The sequence below is a fragment of the Heteronotia binoei genome, chromosome 10 (genome assembly GCF_032191835.1).
Source record: "Heteronotia binoei isolate CCM8104 ecotype False Entrance Well chromosome 10, APGP_CSIRO_Hbin_v1, whole genome shotgun sequence".
Classification (NCBI taxonomy): domain Eukaryota; kingdom Metazoa; phylum Chordata; class Lepidosauria; order Squamata; family Gekkonidae; genus Heteronotia; species Heteronotia binoei.
The window spans coordinates 42,904,706-42,929,073 of record NC_083232.1 but is presented as its reverse complement, the minus strand read 5'-3'; the positions used below and the strand labels follow the sequence as shown (position 1 = coordinate 42,929,073).

Here is a 24,368-nt window from a genome sequence, read left to right as displayed (position 1 = left end):
TTTCCTTCCTAAAACTCTTATGCCCACAAGTCTCCAAGGGGTTAACATGGGAGCTACTTTGAAAACAGAGCAGAAGGTCATTGGCGGCAACAGCAAAAGCTTGTGGAGCCGTCAAGAGCCTTTCACCCTGCATTTCCCACCCAGGGGATTGTAAACATTGGCTGGAAGCCACAGTGTTTTACAGAACCTCTCTGTCCTGCCAGTATACATGGTTACAGGTTTTAATGGAAATGGCAACACAGCGTTATTTCTGCATGTCCAGAGAATGTTTCTGTTTCAGTGAGGGAGACAGGAGGAAACATACCATTACTATGCTGGAATGTGAAAACATAGAGCTAGACTTGTTTACTGGTGCCATATCATATGTGCCATAGCTGCCTTTCTCAGGAAAAACTTTCTCAACTTTGAGGAATGTGTAGAATGCTGCCGCTTAATCAGTAGCCTTAAGAGCCCTTTTATCTTGTGTTTGTTAGCAACTGGCAATATCATTCTTATCTTGTTGTCCTTTTGTTGGATGGAGTGCCCTCAGACATGAGAACTAGAAACATGAAAGCACTTATTACCTTGAACATTATTTGTGGAAGTCTTTGACCCCTCAACTGGTGTGTGTGGGGAGGGAAATCAAGGTGTGAGGAAATGGATTTCAAAGGAGCCTGCTAACAACACACTGTTGTTTAATTTTAAATTGATTTTAATTTCAGAAGTAGCAGTTGAAGCCTGAATTATAGACATATCAGAACAGAGAACTTCTGAAGGCATAACAGAAAAGCTTTTTCTTGATCTATTTTGATACATCATTGGTCCCTTGGCATTACTGCAGCAAACTAACAAATCTTTGTTTTGTAAATATGCCTTGACTATTGACAGTTCTAGGAAATATGAATTTCCGAGAAATTACCAGTTTTTCCTTTGGCCTTTGAGGATTTCGTCATGTGTTAATAAATGCTCATAAAACATTAACTTTACTCTTATATTAGTGGTTCAGCTTTCCTTTAAGTCTCCTTAAAACGATTAAGTTGGATAGTCCATTGTATCCTTTATTTGTTTGTTAAGTGAATTCTAGATCCAAAAGAAATGCTATCATTGTCCATCTGACCTTCAGAGTCCAAAAGTAAAGAGAAGCCTCCTAAGAAATGTTCTTAGACTAGGGGGTCTTAAGCAATAAAACCAAAAAAACTTAAATAAAGCCCATGTCTAAAAACACCTCCTTTTGACATTTCTCTGCAGCCTCTAGAACAGGGGTGTCAAACAAATTTATTATGAGGGCTGGATCTGACATAAATGAGACCTTGTCAGGCTGGGCCATGTGTGTACTTATTTAAGATTAGGTAGCAGAGATATAAACTTTATAAAGGATACAGACAAACACAATTAAATATTTTTTTTAAAAAAAAACTTAAAACATGCTTAAAACATTAGCACTTGTTGGTCTTAAAGGTGCTTTCTTTGTATTTCTCCTATGGGATCCAGGGAACTAGGCAAAGAAAGCTTTCCTTCCTTCCCAAGGGGACCAGGAAAGGGAGGAGCTTCAGCCAATAGAAGGAAGAGAAGCGCGGCAAAGTAGCACTTCTGTGCAATTGAGAGAGCCTGGCAAAGCAAGCTCTGCCTCCCCCCCCTTCCTCCCTAAGGGAGGAGCCTCAGACAATTGAGAAAATAGAGACTTTGCTCTGTAGCTCCTGTATGATTCAGAAAGCCTTGCAAAGGAGCTGTTTTCTAAAAGGGAACAAGAGAGAGGGAGAAGGAAGCAGATGACAGCCAGTTGCTCGGGGGCCTAATTGGAGCCCTCCAGGGCCTGATTCAGCCCCTGGGCTGTATGTTTGACACCCCTGCTGTAGAAATTGAGCAATAAAATAAGTACACTGGGAATCAGAATCCTCTAAGAGTAATTGGACTTTTTGCTCTAATGTCACTAGAGGCAGCATAGTCCATTTATCCAGGCATGACATAACTCATTTTAGCCTAAACTGGAACACATAAGAACACCGAAGGAGACTATGTACAAGAGAGTCCACTCACTGGAGAGGTAGTGACATAGCCGATCTGAAAAAGGGATCCTTAGCAGACAATGCAGCAATACCACTGAAAAGGGACAGCTGAATTGTGAATGCATAAAGGTCCTACATAACTTTGGGCTAACCAAGAAATCAAGGGACCATGACTGATGGCTGGGGCTGATGGGAATTGTAGGCAAAAAACATCTGGAGAAATACTGTTGGCCACCCCTGCTCTATAGGGATCCTGTTTTTCCATAAGGGTCTGGTCTGGAGAAAGAAGTTCTCTGCTGGAAAAACTCGTCATGATTATTCTGTATTGCACAATGAGAAAATTGAATGAACTACATGTAGTACTTACAGTGTAACTGTTTAGGATTTTTTAAAATGTAAGTTATAGCATTCATATTCTTAATTATGTGTTGTTGCTAGGAAAACATAGGTTTTGTTTGTTGTGCATACAGTTGTGCTTACTTGATACAAAATTGTGTATACTTTATACAATTGTGCATGCTTGACACTTGATACAAAACCACTATATCAAGATAAAGTGCCTTCTGCTTGGGTTTACACACACGCACACACAGACAAGCATACTCATGTATATATTGAGAACGGATATACCTAAAAAGATTCTTTAAAAAACCCACCATTCCAGGATGTGGTTCTTCCTAGAAATATAGCACAAGATTCTGATTAAAGTTTTGGTCAAACCATTAAAGAAAGCATATATCAAAGTGCATAGCATCTCTGATCATCAAATTATCTTCCGTAGCCATTATATTCTTTTTTAGGATTTAACCATCCTAAAGCAAGACATACCATAATGCCCATTGAACTGAAACTGCTATGATAAATTGTATAAACAAGAGGCTTTATATTCTTTTCTGTCTCTTAAACAAAAACAAAGCATTGTTTTGATGTTTCACCAAAGAAACAACAGCATTAATAGGTATTTAGATGGTACAGAAAACGAGATATTAAATTGCAAGCCAAGTGAAAATATGGCTGAAATATAACTTTCATGCACCCTGCCACAGAGATCAGTTTGTGCCTCTAAGAACCTGTGGCTAATAGCCACTGATGGACCTCTGCTCTGATGGATCTCTTACACACTTCAGGCAGAAGTTCTGTTTACCAGGATGCCCTTTAAAATTAACATACTGTTTAAAAATATTTCATTGCCTGCACACAGCTTGCCTTGCAGTAATGCAAGTAATGCACTCATCTAAATCCACTCATGTCAGTGGGCTTATAGTCTAGTTCTGCTTTAGACTTCACTGCTAGTAGCAACAGCAGAGTAGCAGTGGTTTTCTGGCTTTGAACTCACGCGGTCCCTCCTCCTGTTTATGACAGGAGTCCCCCACATGGTGCCTGAGGATATCATAGTGCCTGCCAGCACCTTCCCTGGTGCTCACCAAGTGTATGAGAAAGTAGGTGGGCCAGGTGGGGCTTTGCCTTGCAGGGCTTTTTATTAGCCATTGTAGATCTGATTGGTTGTGATCTTTGGCAGATCTTTGAAAATGTTGTTTTGGTAGCAGCTGCCACTGCAGCACAAAGATCTCTGCATTACTGCAAGGCAAGCTGTGTGCAGGCAATGAAATATTTTTAAACAGTATGTTAATTTTAAAGGGCATCCTGGTAAACAGAACTTCTGCCTGAAGTGTGTAAGAGATCCATCAGAGCAGAGGTCCATCAGTGGCTATTAGCCACAGGTTATTGTTGGAACTGTCTGGGGCAGTGATGCTCTGTATTCTTGTGTTTTTTTGGGGGGGAGCACAGTGGCAGGACTTCTAGCCCCACTGGTGGACCGCTTGATGGCACTTGGGGTTTTTGGCCACTGTGTGACACAGTGTTGGACTGGATGGGCCATTGGCATGATCCAACATGGCTTCTCTTATGTTCTTATTATTAGTTAGGTATGACCTCACTCTCTGTTTTTTTGTGATTGGCTCTGCCTCTTGTGACAGCCATTTTGTGGTTGGTTCTGCCTTCTGCAGCAGCTGTTTTGTAGATGTGCCCACCACCCTGTGCCAGAATTCCAAAGATGCCTGGTTTGCAGTATATGGTTCAAAATTTAATAAGAAAGCATACATGACAAAGAACTGACACAATATGTTAAATGCATTTCTGCGTACAGCACTGTACATACAGCTTAGGTACAAGAAGACCTGTATTAACAAAAATTATTTTTCAGATAACTCACAACCAAATAGGTTAACTCTCTGAAAGCGTTAGCTTTCCTAAAACTCAAAAAGAATTGACAAAACACAAAATTTTTGCTCTTACTATACAAAGTTTTTCCGTTCTTGCCTCGTAAGAAATGCAGGTACAATATCGAGGAGTTACAGATTAGCTATATTAACTCCAATGATCTGTCTCTCCATTCTTTGTATTGGCCTTATTCAAGGGCCTTTTGTTCATCATAAAATCATTTTTAAAAGAGAATTCCATAATAATTTGGCAATTCAGTTGACCATCAGTAATTATAGTATTACTAAATAAAGACATGTCGTTAAGTATTTTCATTTCTGGTGCTAGAAACCCTGCAATATATACCAGTAGTAGTCTTTATAAATCACAGTTAACACTAGGGATGGGCACAAACTGGGAAAATGGTCCATGAGGGGCATTTTTAAATGTCTTTCCTTCACTGAGGTGTGCCCTCAGTGAGTAAAGGGAAGATTGTAGGTCTCTTTAAATGGAGCAAACATTAAAAGGAGTGAAGGGAAGGCATTTAAAGAGAGCTATATGCCTTCCCTTCTCAGGATTGTGCTGCAATAGCACGTTTTTGCTAGTGAAGGCATGCAGGTCTCTTATAAAAATGTACCACCTGACACCTCTTGAGAATAGCCAATTAAGAAGAAGATGAAGAAGAAGATATTGGATTTATATCCTGCCCTCCACTCCGAAGAGTCTCAGAGCGGGTCACAATCTCCTTTACCTTCCTCCCCCACAACAGACACCCTGTGAGGTGGGTAGGGCTGGAGAGGGCTCTCACAAAAGCTGCCCTTTCAAGGACAACCTCTGCCAGAGCTATGGCTGATCCACGGCCATTCCAGCAGCTGCAAGTGGAGGAGTGGGGAATCAAACCCGGTTCTCCCAAATAAGAGTCTGCACACTTAACCACTACACCAAACTGGCTCTCCAGTTAAGTGACATAGGAAGTAGCCAAACATCAGGTGTCACTTTCGTAGAAATGTACTTGCATAGGAATTTTTCCTCTGCAATTTCACCAACAAGTTGATGGATCACCTAATTCCTAAGTAAACTAACAAGGTAGACTGATACTTTGTCTGAAGTGATGATGACCCATTGTTAGTTGCAACCAAAATCTCACCGAATCTAACAAGAAGACTTGTACTGATTCTGAGAGAGCCATATTGCCCTTTCAGTCCCCTTTTGATTATATAGAGAACATATGTAAAGCCAAAGCTTTATCCTGAAAAGAATTTTTTGGTTTTTCCTCCAGTTTTCTCTAGTATTCCTGGGCACATAAAGATGCCCTGTTATTACTTCCTCATGCTATAATGCTAATGTGTTCTCTTTGTTGTGAAACCTCTGGTTTACCTATTCCAAATTCTGTCATGTAAGTAAAAACAAAGCAAAAAAAGGAAGTGATGAGCTAGTTCTTGAGCTCACCATATCCTGTCTTCATAAAAATTTTCACTTCTGCTTAACTGTGCCACTGAATGGAATGCCCACAAATATTTGCTTGGTTTCTCTGGTGAGAAAAGGAAGGAGAGAGCCAGAAATATCTTCACAGATATTTAGTGCATTGCTGTCTTCTTTTTAAAAAAAGATTCTTAGCATAGAAAAGTTATCTGTGGTTATTCCTTGAAAGCAAGTGGAAAAGACTACAAACCCTGCATAACATACTTTGCAACTAAATGCTGCAGTGCAGATCTGTTTATCAGTGTGGACACTTTCTTATCTTTCTTGATGAAAGATCTGAACATTCCAAATTATGAATGGACAGCTCCCTACTGCAATAATCTCAGCCCCTCTCCTGAACACTCCTGAAGTGTTCCCCTTCTTCATCCCCTTCTTCATTTAATTTTGTTTGTGAAAAGATTTCTAAATTACAGATCTCCATGAGTGGTTCCTGAAGTTGCAATTTAGAATATATTCATAAATCACACACACTAAAAGAGCAAGCAAGTACATTTCCAAATTATTTATTTGTGGAAGTGTGTCTTTATTGTCTTGGGGATCCAGGCTGTCCCCCCCCTCCATGTTGACATTACTGTCAATAGGAAAGTCATATTTTTGCAGCAGTCAGGTTACAATATTTCACTGCTGAGAACATGCATTTATTCCTTCCTGCTAATATCTTAATTGCACCTTGGGAGTACTGTGAAGAATGCAATCCTACAGATGCACAAAGCATCTATAGGCTTCTTCCCATGACACAGTGCTGTTATTCCATTCCCATCCCAGTTTGCTAACAGTGGAAAGAGGATTTTAAAAATTCATTCTTTATTGGAGAAGTGTTCCCCTTCTTCATCTCCTTTCCCATTTAGAAACTATACAAAACTGAGAACTTGAACATGGAGTGTGATATATTCTGTAGAATCTGCAGAACATGTACTGTTTTGTTGTCATTTCTATCAGGAAGCTCGATCTAATATAATTTCCCCTCTGCTTAACAATTACCTAGGTTGTTCTGATGTTGATATTTTAAGGAGCTTTGATGGGTGCAAACTCACAGGTCACTTAGCTGTGCTAAAATATTTCAGCAGCCTGTAGCATTTGGCGTGAAATTTTATACATAGATTCTAAATTTTAGAGATATCTAACCGGTATAGATCTTAAGTTTTTATGTATGTCAAATATTAAGAGATATTTCTGTGATATTTAGACCAATTCTTGTTTTAAATGTTTTATTGAATACTTTTTGCTTTTGACTTGTACTGGTCACTGGACAAATAAATAAATAGATTGGATTGATTGATTGATTGATTGATTGATTTCCTACAGTGAGGCTATCGCCCCTGAATCTGGTTCAGTCTTATCTATATGTGGAGATGAAGATGGTATATTGTGCAGCTGATGCTGAATTAAAGCTAACATGAGATGATTGGATCCTACACCTATCAATAGGCCTTTTTTGTAGTAGAGCTTACAGGGCTCTTAGTACAGGGCCTACTATAAGCTCCAGGAGGATTGGCTGCATCAGGGGTGTGTGGCCTAATATGCAAAGGAGTTCCTGCTACAAAAAAAAGCCCTGCCTTTCAACAATTTTTTTCTGATGAGAAACTCATTACCCATTGGAGGAACACTTGGTCAGAGGAAGTCAGGAAGTAGAAGGAAGTTTCAGAATCCAGCTTTTTTTTTTAAAATGGGAACAATTTAACAGTGTAACTTTAAAGAGTTACACCCTTCTAAGACCATGGTAGTAACAAGGGGTGGAATTCTAGCAGGAGCTCCTTTGCATATTAGGCCACATACCCCTGATGTAGCCAGTCTTCCAAGAGCTTAGAAAAAAGAACCTTGTAAGCTCTTGGAGGATTGACTACATTGTGGTGTGTGGCCTAATATGCAAATGAGCTCCTGCTAGAATTCTACCCCTGGTTGTAACTCTGCTCAGAACTGCACTGTAATAGACTCAAACGAAGAGTACAGCAGCTATTGATACTTTATCTTTTCCCACTTCTCTGAAAGGAGTTGCATTTGCTTTTGGTGAAAGGAATTATACTAGCAGTTTTTAGAATGTTATTGTAAGTAGCATCTGCATTGTTATTTATTTATTAACACAATGTTTACAATGATAAGTTTACAGAAACAATGTTGTAACACAATACATAATGGTTTTATAATCTAAAAAAGGACATTTTCCTTAATTAAATTATTCAAATGTTCGGTTTTCCTCATTGTATTGTAGGTTGTCACTTTATGGTACAGAGCTCCTGAAGTTTTGCTTCAATCAAGTTATGCAACACCAGTTGATCTTTGGAGCGTCGGCTGCATTTTTGCAGAAATGTTCCGTAGAAAGTAAGAAACAAATTTTCAACCTTTTTTCTTATTTCAGAAAGGTATACTAATTTTGTATACAAAAGAGAGTCAGTGGCCCATGTTCAAAATTGTAAACAATCAACAATTTATTAACTGATCCTTTCCCATTTTTCTGAACAAGATGTCTTGGAGATCTCTTTTACCTTTTTTTTTGGCCAACAATTTCATTTTTAATCATAATGACAACAATTATATCCATATTAAGGGTGGAGATAGGTCTCTTTAAAGACTGCACCCTGTTATTTTTTGAACAGTTCTCTGCTTTTCCTAAGATATTGATCATGAGGTTCAAAAAAGCCACTTTTGAACAAAGAAAGATATTGAGGTTCAAGTCTGGAAAGCACACTTGAAGGTGACTGAGACTTGCTCTAATTACTAAAAAATGAGGGAAATGCACTTTCAAGTTCAAATACTTTATTGCATTCAGTCAATGTCATAGTAAACAAGAGACACAGGATCATAAAATCACAACATAGTTGCATTGCCAGCTACAGTATAAAATTCACAACCATAATAAGAAAAATTAATGTCCTAATAATTTATAATAACAAACTACAACATAACAAAAAATACTTTGCATTACAAGTTTATTCAAATATGATGTCCCTGACAATTCTGATAAGATATTTCTAAAGTTTCTTTCCTGATTCTCTGTATTTTGGGCACCAAAAGGTCACATGGGCCAGATCTTCAATAGATCTGTGCTCACGAGAACAAACTTGTTCATCAAGCAGTCTTGTTTGAGAGCCAGTTTAGAGTAGCGATTAAGAGTGGTGGACTCCAATCTTGAGAACTGGGTTTGAGTCCCCACTCCTCCACATGCAGCCAACTAGCTGACTTTGGGTCAGTCACAGTGCTCTCAAGAGCAGTTCTCTCAGAGCTTTGTCAGTCCCACCTACCTCACAAGGTCTGTTATGGTGAGAAGGAAGGAAGGAGTTTGTAAGCCACTCTGAGACTCCTAGTCAAGGGCGGAGTATAAATCCAATCTCCTCTTCTTCTGTTGACCGTTGTAAAATGTTAATGTAAACTTTAGTAAGTGCCTTTCTATGCTCAGTAATCAGCAGTTCATCAAAGGATGCTGAAACAATTAAAAGGAGGAAATGCAGTTTTATTACTCACGCACCCTTCAATATACTTATTATGTATCTTGTAGGATTAACTCCTAACACTGAAAACTGGAGCCATAGCTAAGCTCTGGGAATCTGAGACACAGGTTAAGAAGCCCTGTGAGTGCTGCTTGTTATGAACTCTTCCATACATTTTTCAAATGACAGGGGTTGGGGATAGGTTTTCCCCTAAGAAGAGATTGTATCTGTGTAGAAAAGTATGATAGTTATCTGATCCTTAGATTTATCATCCACACAATTAAAAATTACCTTATTCTAGACTGATGGATGAAATGGCTAGCATCTGAATAAATTAACTGCTTCCTATTGTCTGCTCCAAACAATTTTAATAGTTTAAGGCAATGTGTATATAGTGAGTTAACTCGTGAATTAGCAGGTTGTACTGACTTTTGGATGGCTCTGTTAAGATAACTAGAAGTTACCAGCCGATCTTAGTGGGAGAAAGGGTTACATAGTTATTTGTAAATGTGCCTTCTCCTTTAACAAGGATTGTCTATCAGGAATCAAAACCAAATCAGAAATCAAAACCAGTAGCATTTTGAATAAAAAATGTTTTGTGGGGGAAAACATTTACAGTGCCATCCAAAATAGAGTTATATTCTTCTACTTCCATTAACTTCAATTTACTTAGAAGGCTGTAACTGTACTTAGGATGGCATTGATAGAAGTTTAATTTAGAAAGTTTGCTTTTCTTGTTTTTACATTTAAAATGTTGCTTTCTGAATTCAAAATTATTCTGAATGAAAATTTTTGTTTGTGATAGAAACCTAAGTCAAATTATGCTTTATTATGTAATTATCAACAACAGTCTTAAACTTAAGTGACATATTTGTAAAAACCTGAAATAATTAGGAATCTGCCATGTGTTTCTGCTTTGGCATTCCACAGTCACACATAAATTACTTTTGACTTGCTAATATATAAGGTTAAAATATCACAGTGTTATGGCATCAAATATTTTCACCTTTGGAATGTTGCATTTTGTTACCTTTGCAGTTGGTCTAGATAAAACATCTCTTCATGACTGCCTGAAGCTATGCAACTCTCACCTGTACAAGCACAAAAAAGGAATGTTGGCCACTAGACAGTAATTATTTAGGTCACTACGAACCAGGGTTACCTTCAGGAGAGGGTCTCGTGCCTATCTTTTTCAAAGTCAGAAGGATGTTTATTACTTCCTGAAAGAAACAGCCCATTCTATTTTCATGTTAACAACCACGAAAGGCAAGGGTTGAGGCTAGATATGGAGGCTGCACTCTGCCAAGCAGCTTGTCCACTTCATCAGGCCTCACCAACTTTGGCAATCACTCAACATACATTATTACAAGACTGATGATAAACTGCAAAAGGAGCAAAACTGTGTTAGGTTTAGCAATAAGTATGGCATTTTGCAAAAGCCCATTTAGAAAATTGATATTTAAATGGCACTCTTATTCAGTTTAAAATTATTGTCAACTCTAGCTGCTTTTTAATTAGCTGTTTTAGTGAGGGAGTAAGATTGATAGCTGAATCAATATTTAAACAAAGCTAAATGTTTAATTATTGTAGTGACTCATACTTCCTTTTTTAATCGGTTTCTGTTTGTCTTTAAAGGATTTCAACTGTATATTTAGGCTGTAATCCTAAACATAATTTACTACAGAATAAGTCCCATTGACCATAAGGTGATTTACTTCTGAGTATGCATGTTTAGGATTACACTGCCAGTCTACTAGATTTTTCACTATTTGCTTAGTTTCCCCCCCCCCCCCCAATTATTTATTGATTTATTTAAAATACTTTTATGCTGCCTTTCCACCCAATCAGGGGCCCCAGGACAGTGCACATTAAAAAATTAAAACAATGAAAAACAACTTTTCAAATTACAAAATAAGTTTTAAAAATACATAAACAACATGGAGGAGGTCCAATAACTCCTTTTTTGGGGTGGGTGGGTATGCCATGTAAGCCAAAATGCCATCAAAACGAGGTTGGGGGAGTTGTCAGGTGGGCACCTGGCTTAGTTAGGATCTTTTACCTGTGTATACAGGATTCCACATCCAGAAAGTAATCCTTAAAAATGTTAAGTAAAACAATTAAAATTTATTAAGAAAAATATAGGCTTCCATACAAGATAAAATACTCATAAAATCATACATACAGGCCTAAGAAAAATAGAGAGATAGGGGAACACATGGGTAGACAAACAGAGTGATATTTACCGATCGTAGTCTTCAAGGAAGGCTCCAATGGCGATGAGCGAGGAATTGGGAGAAGGGACCCAAAACTGATCAGGAATCAGGGATGGATCTATGCAGCAGAATTGGGATACTGATAGAAACACACCTGTGGGTAGCTAGTCCACAGATTATAAGGACTGTCTTGAGCCCTTAGGGGATGGGAGGTACGAGGGAGGAGGAAGGTGGTCAGCTGATGCATGACCTCCCAAAAAAGGGAGGTTTCGCAGTGACCATAAGGGCTGGACTACTGCGGCAACCAATAGAAAGTTCATTGGTGGCACCTCATTGGGTGCCCATTCCTGACCAATGGACTTGTTTGGATCCTGGATACCTGAGTGAACTTTCAGGTTGAAATGGACCAGGGTGAGGCTCCAAAATGACAGTTGGGGAAAAGAATAGAGGAGATTACTGGGTGGGGAGATACTTAGGACTATTAGACTTATCTAAAAGGGTGACAATAGAGAGTCAAATCATGGCCTAGGTAACACCCAGTCTATACAAAGGAACTTGGATTTGGTTGAAGATGGTCTTCCTCTTCTTCTGTCTTCTCCTGGGTATCAGTCTTTGTCTTGGTTTCCGTTAGACAAAGACAGTGGCGGTTGGACGATTAGCCACTCCTGGGGTGGGTAGGTTGCTTGCAGGCACAGATGACAGCTGGTGTGTACGTGAGCCGTCCACTTCGCTGGAATGGAGTCAGACTTGGTAGGAAGATGGCTGTGTGTAGTGTTAGCCCTCCACGGTGGATTCCGTGGTCAGTGCTTCAAAACCGTTTGCCTGGATTGCTCCTGGTGACGCAGTTTCCTCCGCTCCATGGCTGGGATGGACGTCATACGGAATGACGAGAAGCCATCCCTTCTCCTGGTGGGCAGTCTTGTACCGGTCTTGAGTGCCTTAGTAGTGTTATGGCTGCTTATACTGCAAAAGTCCCTTTTGCCCCTTATAGGTTTGCTCACACTCTCTGGCCAGACGTGTGCGAGTCACTTTTCCAGGTGCTCTGGCAACCAAGCTGGTGATTACGATGTTCTGTAAGGGGGTTTTTCCTCACAGCCAAATTAAACAAAAAGGTCTTTACCTGCTGGTGTAAACGACCAGCACAGGGAGACAGATGAATTTATCCAGGGAGACAGTTCCAAAGCTTTGGTGTCATGACTGAGAAAAATCCTTCCTTGGGTTGTCAGCCATCCAGCCCCAGATGATGGGCAACTGAAACAAGGCCTCCAAAGATAACTGGAGTGAATGGGTAGGTTCATATGGGAAAAGGCAGTCCCACATATCACGTCAGTGGGATAAGAGTGTATGTAGAATTGTGTCGTTGATCCAATGCATGATGGACTCTATTACAACGCTTTTTATACAAGCCATATTTTAAAGACTTTCTTTAAACACATTGGTCAAGGCTCTAATTTCTCTCACTCTGAACCATATCTAAACCATATTGTTAATTCAAGACTCTGTTCTCAGGAGCAAATAATGGGTTACACTGATGGAAATGGTTGCAAACTTGAAATACAAACTGTAGCCAAGAAACCAATCCAGAAAGGTGAATTAGAATGAAACAAAGGCAATGTTAACATGAAGCTGAATGAAGGAAAGACAAAGATGCAAATCTGGAATTCACTGTGCAATGAAATTAGGGCCCAAGCTGAGAAAGAGGAACAAGACAAAGCATATCTAGTATTTTAAATACATTTTGGTTTTGTCAATCAAGCCTATTACTGCCTGCTTTTCAGAATGACTGATAACAGTAACCTCTGCTTTGCCTAAGGCTTCTGAGTACTCATAAGCAACAGATAATTTGGATAGTTTACCAAGCCAAATATCAGCCACTGCCAATACAATTCTAGAAACTTTCTGAGAGTAAGCCTCACTGAATAGACCTGAGTTCCAAATAGAATGGCTTAGGATGGCGGTGAAAGTTCCCCAATGGAGGCTGAGAAATCCAATGCATTTTGCACCATATCTCTACACAATAAGCAGATCCCATTGTATAGTGAGTTCTAGAAATATCATTTCATTGTGAAAAGTCAATTGTCTGATCCTGTCAGAAAACCATTCTAAAAATATAGTTTATGACCAATATTGTAGAGACTTTTAAAATATATTTGTGTGAAATTAGATCCAGATTTATGAATTTGTATTAATTATATCACCTTTCATAGGTAGATCCATTTGGAGTAAGGATTCTATTTTACTATGAATGCTATTGAAATGGCGGCAGTTAAGAACAAATTCTTAAGGCATGCACCAAAACAGATATGCTCCAACTTAGCTGAAATTTGTGTTGCTGTTCAGAATCCTTTAAATACTTACTTTTCTAGGAAGAGTGGTGACTGGCTGAAAGCATTCAGTATCAAGATGATATAGGGGATATTTATACCAACCCTAGATACACTTGGTGATTTGAACTCTACTCAAATAGGGGAAAATATTTCTCCTACAAGACATCCAGAAAACACCACAATGTGCTTCAGTCACTCAGCTTGTATTACTGACCTTGAAACACCTTTCGGCTCTGTATGTACCCAAGGGTAAAAAACTCTGCTGAAAATATCAGTTTTCAGGAAACCAGTATACCTTGCTGCCTTTCTTTTGTCTGGTAGTAATGCATGATTCAAGCTGTCATTGTTATTCTGTTACACTGAGAGGCCACAGGGTTAAATTAGAAGCCTGTGTTCATTCAGCCTGGATGGTATGAGTCCAAGACTCCAGAAGAGCTGAAAAGGCTAATCTAATAGACTGGTCTCCTGAACTGGACAGCTCAAGCTAGCTTGATCTTGTCAGATATCAGAACTAAGCAGAGTTGGCCCAAGTTAGTACTTGGATGGGAGACCACCAAGGAAACTCAGGGTTGCTATGCAAAGGCAGGCACTGGCAGACCAGCTCTGGTCATCTCTTGCCTTGGAAACCCAACAGCTGTGACTTGATGGCACTTTTCAACTCCACAGTTGGCTGGCTGCAGAGACATATTAAAATCAGTTTCATTAGGATTGACTTGGAGGCATCAGCCTGCATCTCATCCGTACACTCACAGAAGGCCAAAGAAATGCAGAACATTTTAGAATTTAGGCCTTGGGAAATGATTGTTCTTTTACCACCATTTAGGGAGGGACGGAGGCTCTGTGGTAGAGCATCTGCTTGGTAAGCAGAAAGTCCCAGGTTCAATCCCCGGCATCTCCAACTAAAAAGGGTCCAGGCAAATAGGTGTGAAAAACCTCAGCTTGAGACCCTGGAGAGCCGCTGCCAGTCTGAGTAGACAATACTGACTTTGATAGACCAAAGGTCTGATTCAGTATAAGGCAGCTTCATATGTTCATATGTTCATTAATCTAGACTTTAGTGAAATTTTAGAAAACTAAAAATTAAACTATTCTTTTAAAAAGCCACTTACTCCAAAATGGATAACATGTTTCAGTATAGGTAGAAGGGAATTTGGGTGAGTGATTTCAAAACAGTCTCTGAAACTATTATGAATATCTGAGCACTGAAATGCCCACTTTGAGGTTTTAAATTGAAAATAAACAGGTGGGTCTTTTACATATGTTTATGCATGTAAATATTCACAAAAACTTAACAGATAAATGGAACACTGTATGTAAATTACAGGTTTAGTTTGTTGATATGCCAATAAAGGTTGTCTGTCTGTCTGTGTCTGTCTGCATAGAAGATCCCACAGTCCTAAACTAATGGAAGGAAGCTGTAATGAGTTCAGGAGGCAGAAGGGAGCCAGCTTCAGTAGAAAAGTTAGGTGATGATGAGTTGGTGAAAACATTGTGGAGGTGTCTGTTTTTGTGCTTTCATGTTTTGTCATGACTTTCCAAATGAATGTTTTACCACTTCATGTGATTGGACATCAATTCATCTCATGAAATATGGAGCGTGCTAACAGATGGCTGAATAATAATCTTGCCATATTACTGTGACACATTAGTCATCTCACTACTGAACTATGGTAGAGAGTCAGTATACAAATAACATTTAAAATAAATCATTCAACAGAGTTCAAACATGGCAATCCATGCATTCATCACATTTATTTATTTTATTACTATTTATTTATTACTTTGCATTTATATCCCGCCCTTTCCGCAAGCGGACTCAGGGTGGCTTACAACATTATATCAAAGTTAGATTATTGTCATGTGTTCTGCTTGGTTCAGAAGCTGCAGTTGGTACAGAAAACCATGACAATTGTGTTGACTGGTTCCAAATATAGAGATCACATCTCACCATTGTTAGAACAACTCGATTGGCTTCTCATTGGCTTCTGGGATAATTTTATTTGAAGCCCTAAATTGTTGGAAACCAGTATATTTAAAGGACTGCCTTCTCCCATATGTTTTGGTTGTCCTCTCCTGTTGTTTCTAAGCTTCTCTTGCTGGTTGTGCTGTAATCCTTTTCTGCTTAATCGGAGAGCCAGTTTGGTATCGTGGTTAAGTGTGCGGACTCTTATCTGGGAGAACCAGGTTTGATTCCCCACTCCTCCACTTACAGCTGCTGGAATGGCCTTGGGTTAGCCATAGCTATCGCAGGACTTGTCCTTGAAAGGGCAGCTGCTGTGAGAGCCCTCTCAACCCCACCCACCTCACAGGGTGTCTGTTGTTGGGGGAGAAGATATAGGAGATTGTAAGCCGCTCTGGGTCTATGATTCAGAGAGAAGGGTGGAGTATAAATCTGCAGTCTTCTTCTTTTTAATTATTTTAAAGTATCTTAAAGTTTTAACTGTATTTAATTATCAGCTGCCTTGAAAACAGTATTTGGTTGAGGAATCCACCCATATTTCAATGTAAACATGCTTAAAAACAGGTGGTAATATTACAGTTTTTTTTCTTGTTCTCCGTGATTTCTCATGACAACATGAGGGTGATTGTAATAGGAAACACTGGTGGGATCCAGCCTTTTTCTTCGGCAAGCATGGTTAAAATTGGCTATTGTACATGCATGGCCATACATTTTTTTTGCACCTTAATGCCCTAATATATAATAGATACATTATACAGTCACTATGGGAAACGCCAGTACATTTCCAACATTAACTATAATGTGTGACAATCCCCAGAGTGACTAAAATAAAGTAGGAAACAGTTTAATTACATTATATAAATTATGTTTTAAAAATAATGTTTATTTTAGCTTCCTTCTCCTTGCTCTGTGTTTCTGGCTTGTTATCTTTCCAAGGGCCTACAGTTGAGTTGATTGATAACCGTTAGTCAAATCCAGTAACTGTATCAGTCTGTGGTTGGAGAGCAGTGTTGAAGTGGATGCCAAACTATTCCGTTGTGGTTTTCCTTCAAGCTTCCAATCATGCCAGACTTTGTCACAATAGCAGATAAGATGGGCAAAGGAAACCGTTGATAAACCATAGAAACCAAAAACTGTTACTTACCCTAACAAAAGTGGGGTGGGGGGAGGGAGAGAACTCCAGCTTGGCATGTTTGGAACATTACAAAAAGTGCATCACTCACAGAGTTTAATTTTGTTGCAGAACACAAAAATGACATTTAGGTGGTGAACACAAAATTTAAATTTTGGTACAAACAAGACAACTTATCATGGCAGAATCTCTCTAGTTATATTAATGTTTTATCTTAAACCCTGTTTTAATAGATATAAAATCAAGGCACAGTCTACCAGAGAATTGTCCTGCACAAATTCCATTGAATCAATGGAAGCTGCATAGGAGAATTGTAATTAATTTTTTTCATAATACTTTAATCTACTCAGTTCATTTCAGTGGAGCTTGCACAGGAGAACTTCCCAGTGGATTCTGTCATAATATTTGTATTATGAAGGCATATGTCATGTACAAGCACTGAGGCATGGGATTGGATTAGACCTCCTTTTGTCCCCCTCCAGGGTTAAATTCTGTTAAAATGTAATTTAAAAGCTCCTTCACTAAGGAGAATGATTTGCTGTAAATTATTTTTTAGGGGATGGGAAATGGGAATAGGAGGTAAATCAGGAAGATGGCATGGAAGAAAAGGGTTAAACAGTATCCTGATCAAATTAACACCACTGTGTGGATGCTTGGGGGGGGGCTTATAGTGATCATCATGTTTAGGTTTGACCTTGATAACAATTAGGTTTGACCTTAACAGTCATTGTTTTGTAGGAAAAACTGCAGTCCAAATGAGAGTTTTCAGTGATAACCACATTTATTTAGCATAAGCACCACTAAGCTTGCACCATATTGCTCTAGTCTTGGCCCATCTACACTGGCCCCTCCTGACGTCTGTGAGAGCAGATAAACAGCCATTTGCACCATAACAGATTCTAATCTATTAAAGGCAACTAATGAAAAAAGCAACCTAACTGGTACATTTATATCTTGCATATAGCTACTATTTTATGAACCTGCCTGACCACTAATGTCATCTTCAAAGACCCTGCTTTTGGTGCCCCAGCCTTCTGAGGTGATGGGAATGGCAACCCTGGAAAGGGATCAGTCATGGCATCAAAGCTCTGACACGTCTCCCCAGGGAGGCTGGTCTGTCCCCTTCTGTTGCCATCTTCCACCAGCAGGTAGAGACCTTTTTGTTTCATTCGGCATTCCCTCAAGAGATCCCTCCTCCCTTATGTTTTAATTGAATTTTTATGATGTTCTACGTATTTTAACTGTTTTTAAATTGTTTCAGTGATGCATGTTTTGGGTGAGGGGGTTTTAATGGTTTTAAAATGTAATTTTACTGTGTATGTTTTAAATTATTAGCCTCCTTGGTGACCCTTGTGAGGGTAGAAAGGCACAATATACCCCTTTTTTGTAAATAAATAGATAAGTAATAATCAGAAGTTATTTCCATGTAAATGGGTTTAGATTTGTGATGAAAGTTTATCGGGTTTGTATACGCTGACGTTTAAAAAAACACCATCCTGATATTTGAAACTGTCCATACAGACAGTGCCATTCAAAACAAAGTCACATTCTTGTCAGGTAGGTAATTCTGTTTAGGATGAGGGTAACTGTTTAGGATGGCACTGTAAGGCTTGGTTCAGTAACAGTGGGAAAACATTTTTTGACACCATATGAACAACCCTTGCAAGAACATCAGATTCCCTGTACCCCTTTTACCTACATACAGCAAAATTAATTTCTCACTCCCAGCATACCACAGTTTGCCATAATATCTGAACTGACAAACTGATTTGTGATTATTTTGTGAATAAGGTGGCAGGAGTTCCATCAAGACTCATTTGCAGTTACATCAGAACCTATCTTAAAAGACAATTGGTCTCAGTGAAATATATTTTTCTATCAAAAATATTTTCATAAACTTGCTTGATTTAAGAGAAACTTTATTTTGCCGAGAACTTTTATGTCCTGTTCTTCACTTAGCTAGGGGCTTACAATGAAGCAAGTTTCAAGCGAAATACTTTTCCTACTTTGGGATAATAGTTGTTTAATGTAAATTGCAGATATTTCAGAACACCTTTCTGTTTGATTTTTCTAAACAAAATAATTATTTAGTCAAGTAAGTTACAATACAAAATGTATGGAATAAAAGAGCTTTTCTTTTGGCAGTTCTCTGCATGTTCATCAAAGCTCTACGGTTTTGATGTTTAAACATCAGGTTGATATGCATCCAGGGAAGTGGAAAAATCAACCAGATATTTGAAAGAGGATGGGACAGCAGGATGCTGACAGGCTCTGAGGACAGCTGAAACAAGAATATAATACAAATCTGAAGCATTTTGCCATCTTGGAACAAAGCAAATAGAATCCTGAGCCAGGTCTGCTCAAGTGGATAAGAGAGACAGAGAACATGTGTGGTGTGGGGGGCAGTTTTTTCCCAGCCCATCAGCTCTTTTGGACATGCCGCTTCTATGGACTTCACTTAGAGCAATAGCAAGCAGGGACTGTGAGAATCAGTGATAATCACAGCATACCTTAGTGCAGGGGTGTCGAACTCATGAGGGCCAGATCTGACATAAATAAGACCTTGTTGGGCCGGGGCATGTTAGGTTGGGCTGGGCCATGTCAGGCCAGGCCATGTGTGTTCCTATTTAAGATTAGGTAGCAGAGATATAAACTTTATAAAGGACACAGACAAACAAATTTTTTTAATTAAAAAAACCTTAAAACATTAGCACAGTCTTAAAGGTGCTTTCTTTGTATTTCCCTCATGGGATCCAGGGAACTGAGCAAATTAAGTTCCGACTCTTTCCCTCCTTTCCCAGGAGACTTGGAGGGGGAGAAGCCTCAGCTAATAGAAGGGAGAGACGCTTGGCTCAGTAGCTCTGCTGTGTGATTGAGAGAGCCTGGAAAAACAAGCTATGCCTCCCCCCCCCCTCCCCAAGGGAGGAGACTCAGCCAGTGGAGAAAATAAAGGGTTTACTCCTGTGTGAGTGAACAAGCCTTGCAAAGCAAGCTGTTATGCAGAAGTAAGCAAGAGAGAGGGAGAAGGAAGCAGATGAAAGTCAGTTGCTTGGGTGCCTGATAGAAGCCCTCTGGGGGCCTGATTTGGCCCCCAGGCCGCATGTTTGACACTCCTGCCTCAGTGGTTAAGATGTCAGACTAGGGTCTGAAAAACTCAGATTTGGTTTCTCTGCCTACCATGGAAACTTTCTTGGATGAATTGGAGCCAGTCACTGTCCCTCAGCCTAATCTGCCTCACAGGTAGGATAAAAGGAAGAATAAAATGGAGGATATTTTATTTTATTATTTATTTATTTTGGTAAATTTATATTCCGCCCTTTCCCAGGTGGGCTCAGGGCAGATTACCCCCAATTAAACCAGTCAAATACAATAAAACCAATAAAATGCAGATAAAACAACAACACAACACAATACTGTTAACAAAGGCGGGCGGGCTCATAGTTCAAGTTGGAGTATAATCAGTGGCCCAGATATAATAATTCAGATGATGGATCACTGTGGGGGAGGATAGCCGATGGTATAGGCAATAAAGAAAAGGATGCCCGCTTGCCTCAACCAGATGCCTGGCAGAACAACTCCGTCTTACAGGCCCTACGGAAAGGTAACAAATTCGGTAGGGCCCATATCTCCATAGGGAGCTGATTCCACCAGGTTGGGGCCAAGGCCGAAAAGGCCCTGGCCCTCGTCAAGGCAAGACAGATGTCCTTTGGGCCAGGGATGACCAGAAGATATTGGTTGGCAGATTGTAAACCTTTGGAGCTCATGAGGAGAAACGGTCCCACAGGTATGTCGGTCCCAGGCCACATAAGGCTTTGAATGTCAATACTAGAACCCTGAAGTTGATCCGGTACTCAGCTGGTAACCAGTGCAATGTGCACAGCATCCGTCGACTGCTTGCCTGTACAAGTAATCCAGTTAGGAGCTGTGCTGCCGCATTTTGCAGCACTTGGAGTTTCCAGATCAGTCTCAATGGCAAGCCTGCATAGAGCGACAGTAGTCCAACCTGGAAGTGACTGTTGCTTGGATCACTGTAGCTAGGTCCTGGGACGGCAGATAGGGCACCAGCTGTTTGGCTTGCCGAAGATGGTAGAAGGCAGATCGTGTAACTGCTGTGACCTGGGCCTCCATGGAAAGGGAGACATTCAGTATCACCCCCAAACTTCTCACCTTCTGAGCTTGCACCAAAGGGACACCATCTAGGGTGGGAAGTCGGATGCCCAATCCTAATCCCCCCCCTTCCCCTCCCTGACCCAGGTACAGGACCTCTGTTTTAGTTGGATTAAGCTTCAGACATCTTAATTGCAACCATCTGGCCATGGCTATTGTAAGCTGGGGCCCCCTTGAGGAGGAGAATGGGATCTAAATAGCTAAATAAATATACTTCATAGAACCACCACTAAAAAATACTGTGCTGAAAAAAAAATCTTGAGTATTCCAATTTAACTAGACACAGAGAACAAAACATAAATTGAAGCAATGGAATGGCATGCAGATCTGTGGTATTAATAATACTGTGTCTGATGAAGTACATTTTTCCCACTCACGACTGTAGAATGGTCCTTATTAAGTCTAAATGGATACTGGTTCATTAAAGTTGTTCTTATTCTGCTGTGTCCTTTGATAAAGTGGCCTGTATATTGAGATCATCTTCATTTATTACTTCTGTAGTACCTAAGATGTGATGGGTTTTGTTTAGGCCAATAACAAAGCTTTGCCCTCAGGCTTACATCTAATAAGAACAAAAGACATAGAAAGGAAAGGGAAGGAAAAGGTAAGATTGTGGGGGGAAATGACATGTTATAAGCTTGCAGTGAATTTCTCTGTCACTGGGTGTGTGGCGGAATAATGAGCACAGCTATAGACTGTTTTAGGGCCTAAAAGCATCCTACCAGAAACAAAGTTGAACAGATTTGCCACACTTTGGGAGAAACCCCACTGTCTCTCAGTCAGTACTAAAAATCAGGCCTGAATTTTGAGGATATTCTGTGGATGGATGTTCAAGTTTCATCTGTAGCAGGACTTCAGCAGCATCCCTTCCTGGAGAAGCAAGATGTATTGATACAGCTGTCTATGCTATGATCACATGTAGCATGACTTATGTGAATCAGTTTTTGAAAATGGTTCCTTTCAGTTGATTCAGAAAGTAGGTCATTAAACCCAAAAGTTGATTACGCCAGTCCCGACTCCCCAAAAGAAGGATGTTTCATCATCCTCCCCTAGCCGCATAGTACGCTAACCCAGTAAAACCTGCCAAACCAAAGTGACCAACTATTTAACAGCACCTCCCGATAGCCAAATCTACAATCCACTGTTTTGCTATGTAGGGTAGGTGAAAAACACACCCCAGCCACTGCCAGTCAGCTAGGGAGCGAAAAATTCCCCCCAAACCTGAGACGACCAACAATCACTTACCTAACAAACAGAGCGGGCGGGAGGGCCGATTGTCGTCCGGACTGAAACAGGGAGCAGAGGTTTGGCCGTTAGAATGGCCAAGTCCACCCCTTCCAAAGCACGCCCAAATGGGCTGAAAATCCTCCCTTCCCTCCCCAGGGGAGCAAAACTTGCTAACGCAGCCTAGCAGCGTTGCTGCAGGTTGCAAGCAATACAATCTTGTTGGTTTGCCATTGTCCATCTCTGCATAACAACCTTGGACTTCCTTGGTGGTTTTCCATCCAAGTGCTAACCAGGGCTGACCTTGTTTAGTTTCTGAGATCTGGTGAGATTGGGCTAGACTGGAGCATTTCTTTTAAGGCCCTGGGGCCATGATGTCTAAAAAGACCAGTTGCTCTCATATGATCTTGCCTAGTTGTTGAGATTTTTATCAGCGGCCCTACACTTTTTGACCCTAGCTTTGGAGTTTACATGGGCAACAATTAGAGACACAGTTCCTTCCATGATATAGATGCTTGGTGCCTATTTTAGCATTTTAGACATTAGAAGACTTTAAAAAAAAAAAATTCCAGCCTTTTACCAATAGATGGCTAATTTATTACTCTTGTTTGCTGCTGTTTGTATTCTTTTACTGACTTGTTTTAATTTTAGCGCTTACTGCTAAATATGGTATATTTATCATTTGACTGTTTCTGTTTTTAATCTTTGTATGATATTTTACTATATTTTAATATTTTACTGTATTTTAACATTCTGCAAGTGATCTTGGGTACCTTTTTATAGTTAGAAGTGTATAATATAAATATTTAAATAAATAAATTAGTAAAGAATGTAGGGTCTTTCTAGGAATGCTTTGGATCAGTGGGAGTTAAGGGGCCACTCACTGAATGTCGTTCCCAACACCCCTTTTGCTCTCCTCAAACATTTCTTTGCTTAAACATTCCAAACCACTGACTTTGGGGAGTGTTATCTGTGCATAGAAGAGCTTAGCATCTGTCTGCTAGTCTTTTTTTTTAATTTGAAATTTTTATTGAAATACAGTTCATCTTCCTACAAAGGGAGTTAAGTCTGATGAGAGAAAGACAAAAAAAAGTTGTTAATTGGAAGAAAATCTGATTGTCTTGCAAATTAGTATAGGTATCCACAAATAACAGAACCATTTATTAAGGTTTTAATTTTTCTTTTAAAATATAGTCTATACGTGAAGATGGTACTGAAATAATGTTTTTCAGAGATTTTTAAAACTCTGTAGTATACAAGTTTCAGTTTAAATACACAGACAAAATTAAGGCACTTCATAATTTTGAGTTGAAAAACAGATTTGGTGTAATTTAACATGTTGATTTAGTTACAAACTTTGTTAGCTCAGCAGTCATGCTAAAATAAACACATATAAACTGTTTTATGCAAAATCTGTATAGTACAAATTTTAATCGGCTTTGAACAAAATGCCAGTTTGCTTGCTGTGCTATTGCAGTTTCAAATGCTCTCTGACTTTAATGTTCTCAGGTTTTCCTGCAAATTTTTAGTCTCAGTAAGCCTAGACAGCTGTCCTAAATTACATGTTTTCATGTTATCTTGCTTTCCTGTCTTTTATACTCAAACCTGGACAGCTGCTGCAAAAGTTGAAATTTCACCTCTCTGTACATAATGGCTTGGCATTTAGTGGTGTAACGGTTTCTGATGCTTTTATTGTCTTGAAAGTCCAGCTGCCTTCTGAAGCTAATAATCTCTTGTTTCATTACAACTAATTTTGTACATTTGCTGTATCTGATTTAAATGCAACAAGCAGTGCATGCCATTAACCATAACCGCTAAGAGACACAATAATAGATAGATAGTAGTCAACAAACATGGATACATTATTCTTTATCCAAGTGAGAAACCTAAATTCTGAATCTACTCTGTTAGGCAGGTAATGCACATGTGAATTGATTTACCTGTTTGTTTTTTAAAGGATCGTGTTAGTAGACAACAAGGGACAATGGGAGGTTTTGTGGAGTTTATCACTTCATTTTAATTGGTTGTATTAGATCTGTGTTAAGAAATTATGAATGAGGATGGTTACCATTTAAGGTTGCCAGCTGGTCAGGGGAGAAATGTTCTGCCCTTTCCATAGGAGTTTAATATGAAGGAACAGGCAGTTGAAGCTGTTCATTTCATGGAGCCTAAACAGCATCTCCTGATAGTTGCAGCAGATCAACTGATATTAAAGAGAAAGCTAGAAGGGCCAACTTAAAAAATGGCAACCCTA

At 39.5% G+C, this 24,368-nt stretch overlaps 1 protein-coding gene across 3 annotated transcripts in view; it reads left to right on the top strand.

Annotated features, from left to right (window-relative positions):
• CDK6 (cyclin dependent kinase 6) overlaps window positions 1-24,368 on the top strand; it is a 132,163-nt gene that overhangs the window by 91,478 nt on the left and 16,317 nt on the right. For all 3 annotated transcript variants that reach the window (XM_060248507.1, XM_060248509.1, XM_060248508.1), the window contains one exon: window positions 7,876-7,985. In XM_060248507.1, the coding sequence (XP_060104490.1) occupies window positions 7,876-7,985 (110 nt within the window). The remainder of the gene's footprint in view (window positions 1-7,875; window positions 7,986-24,368) is intronic.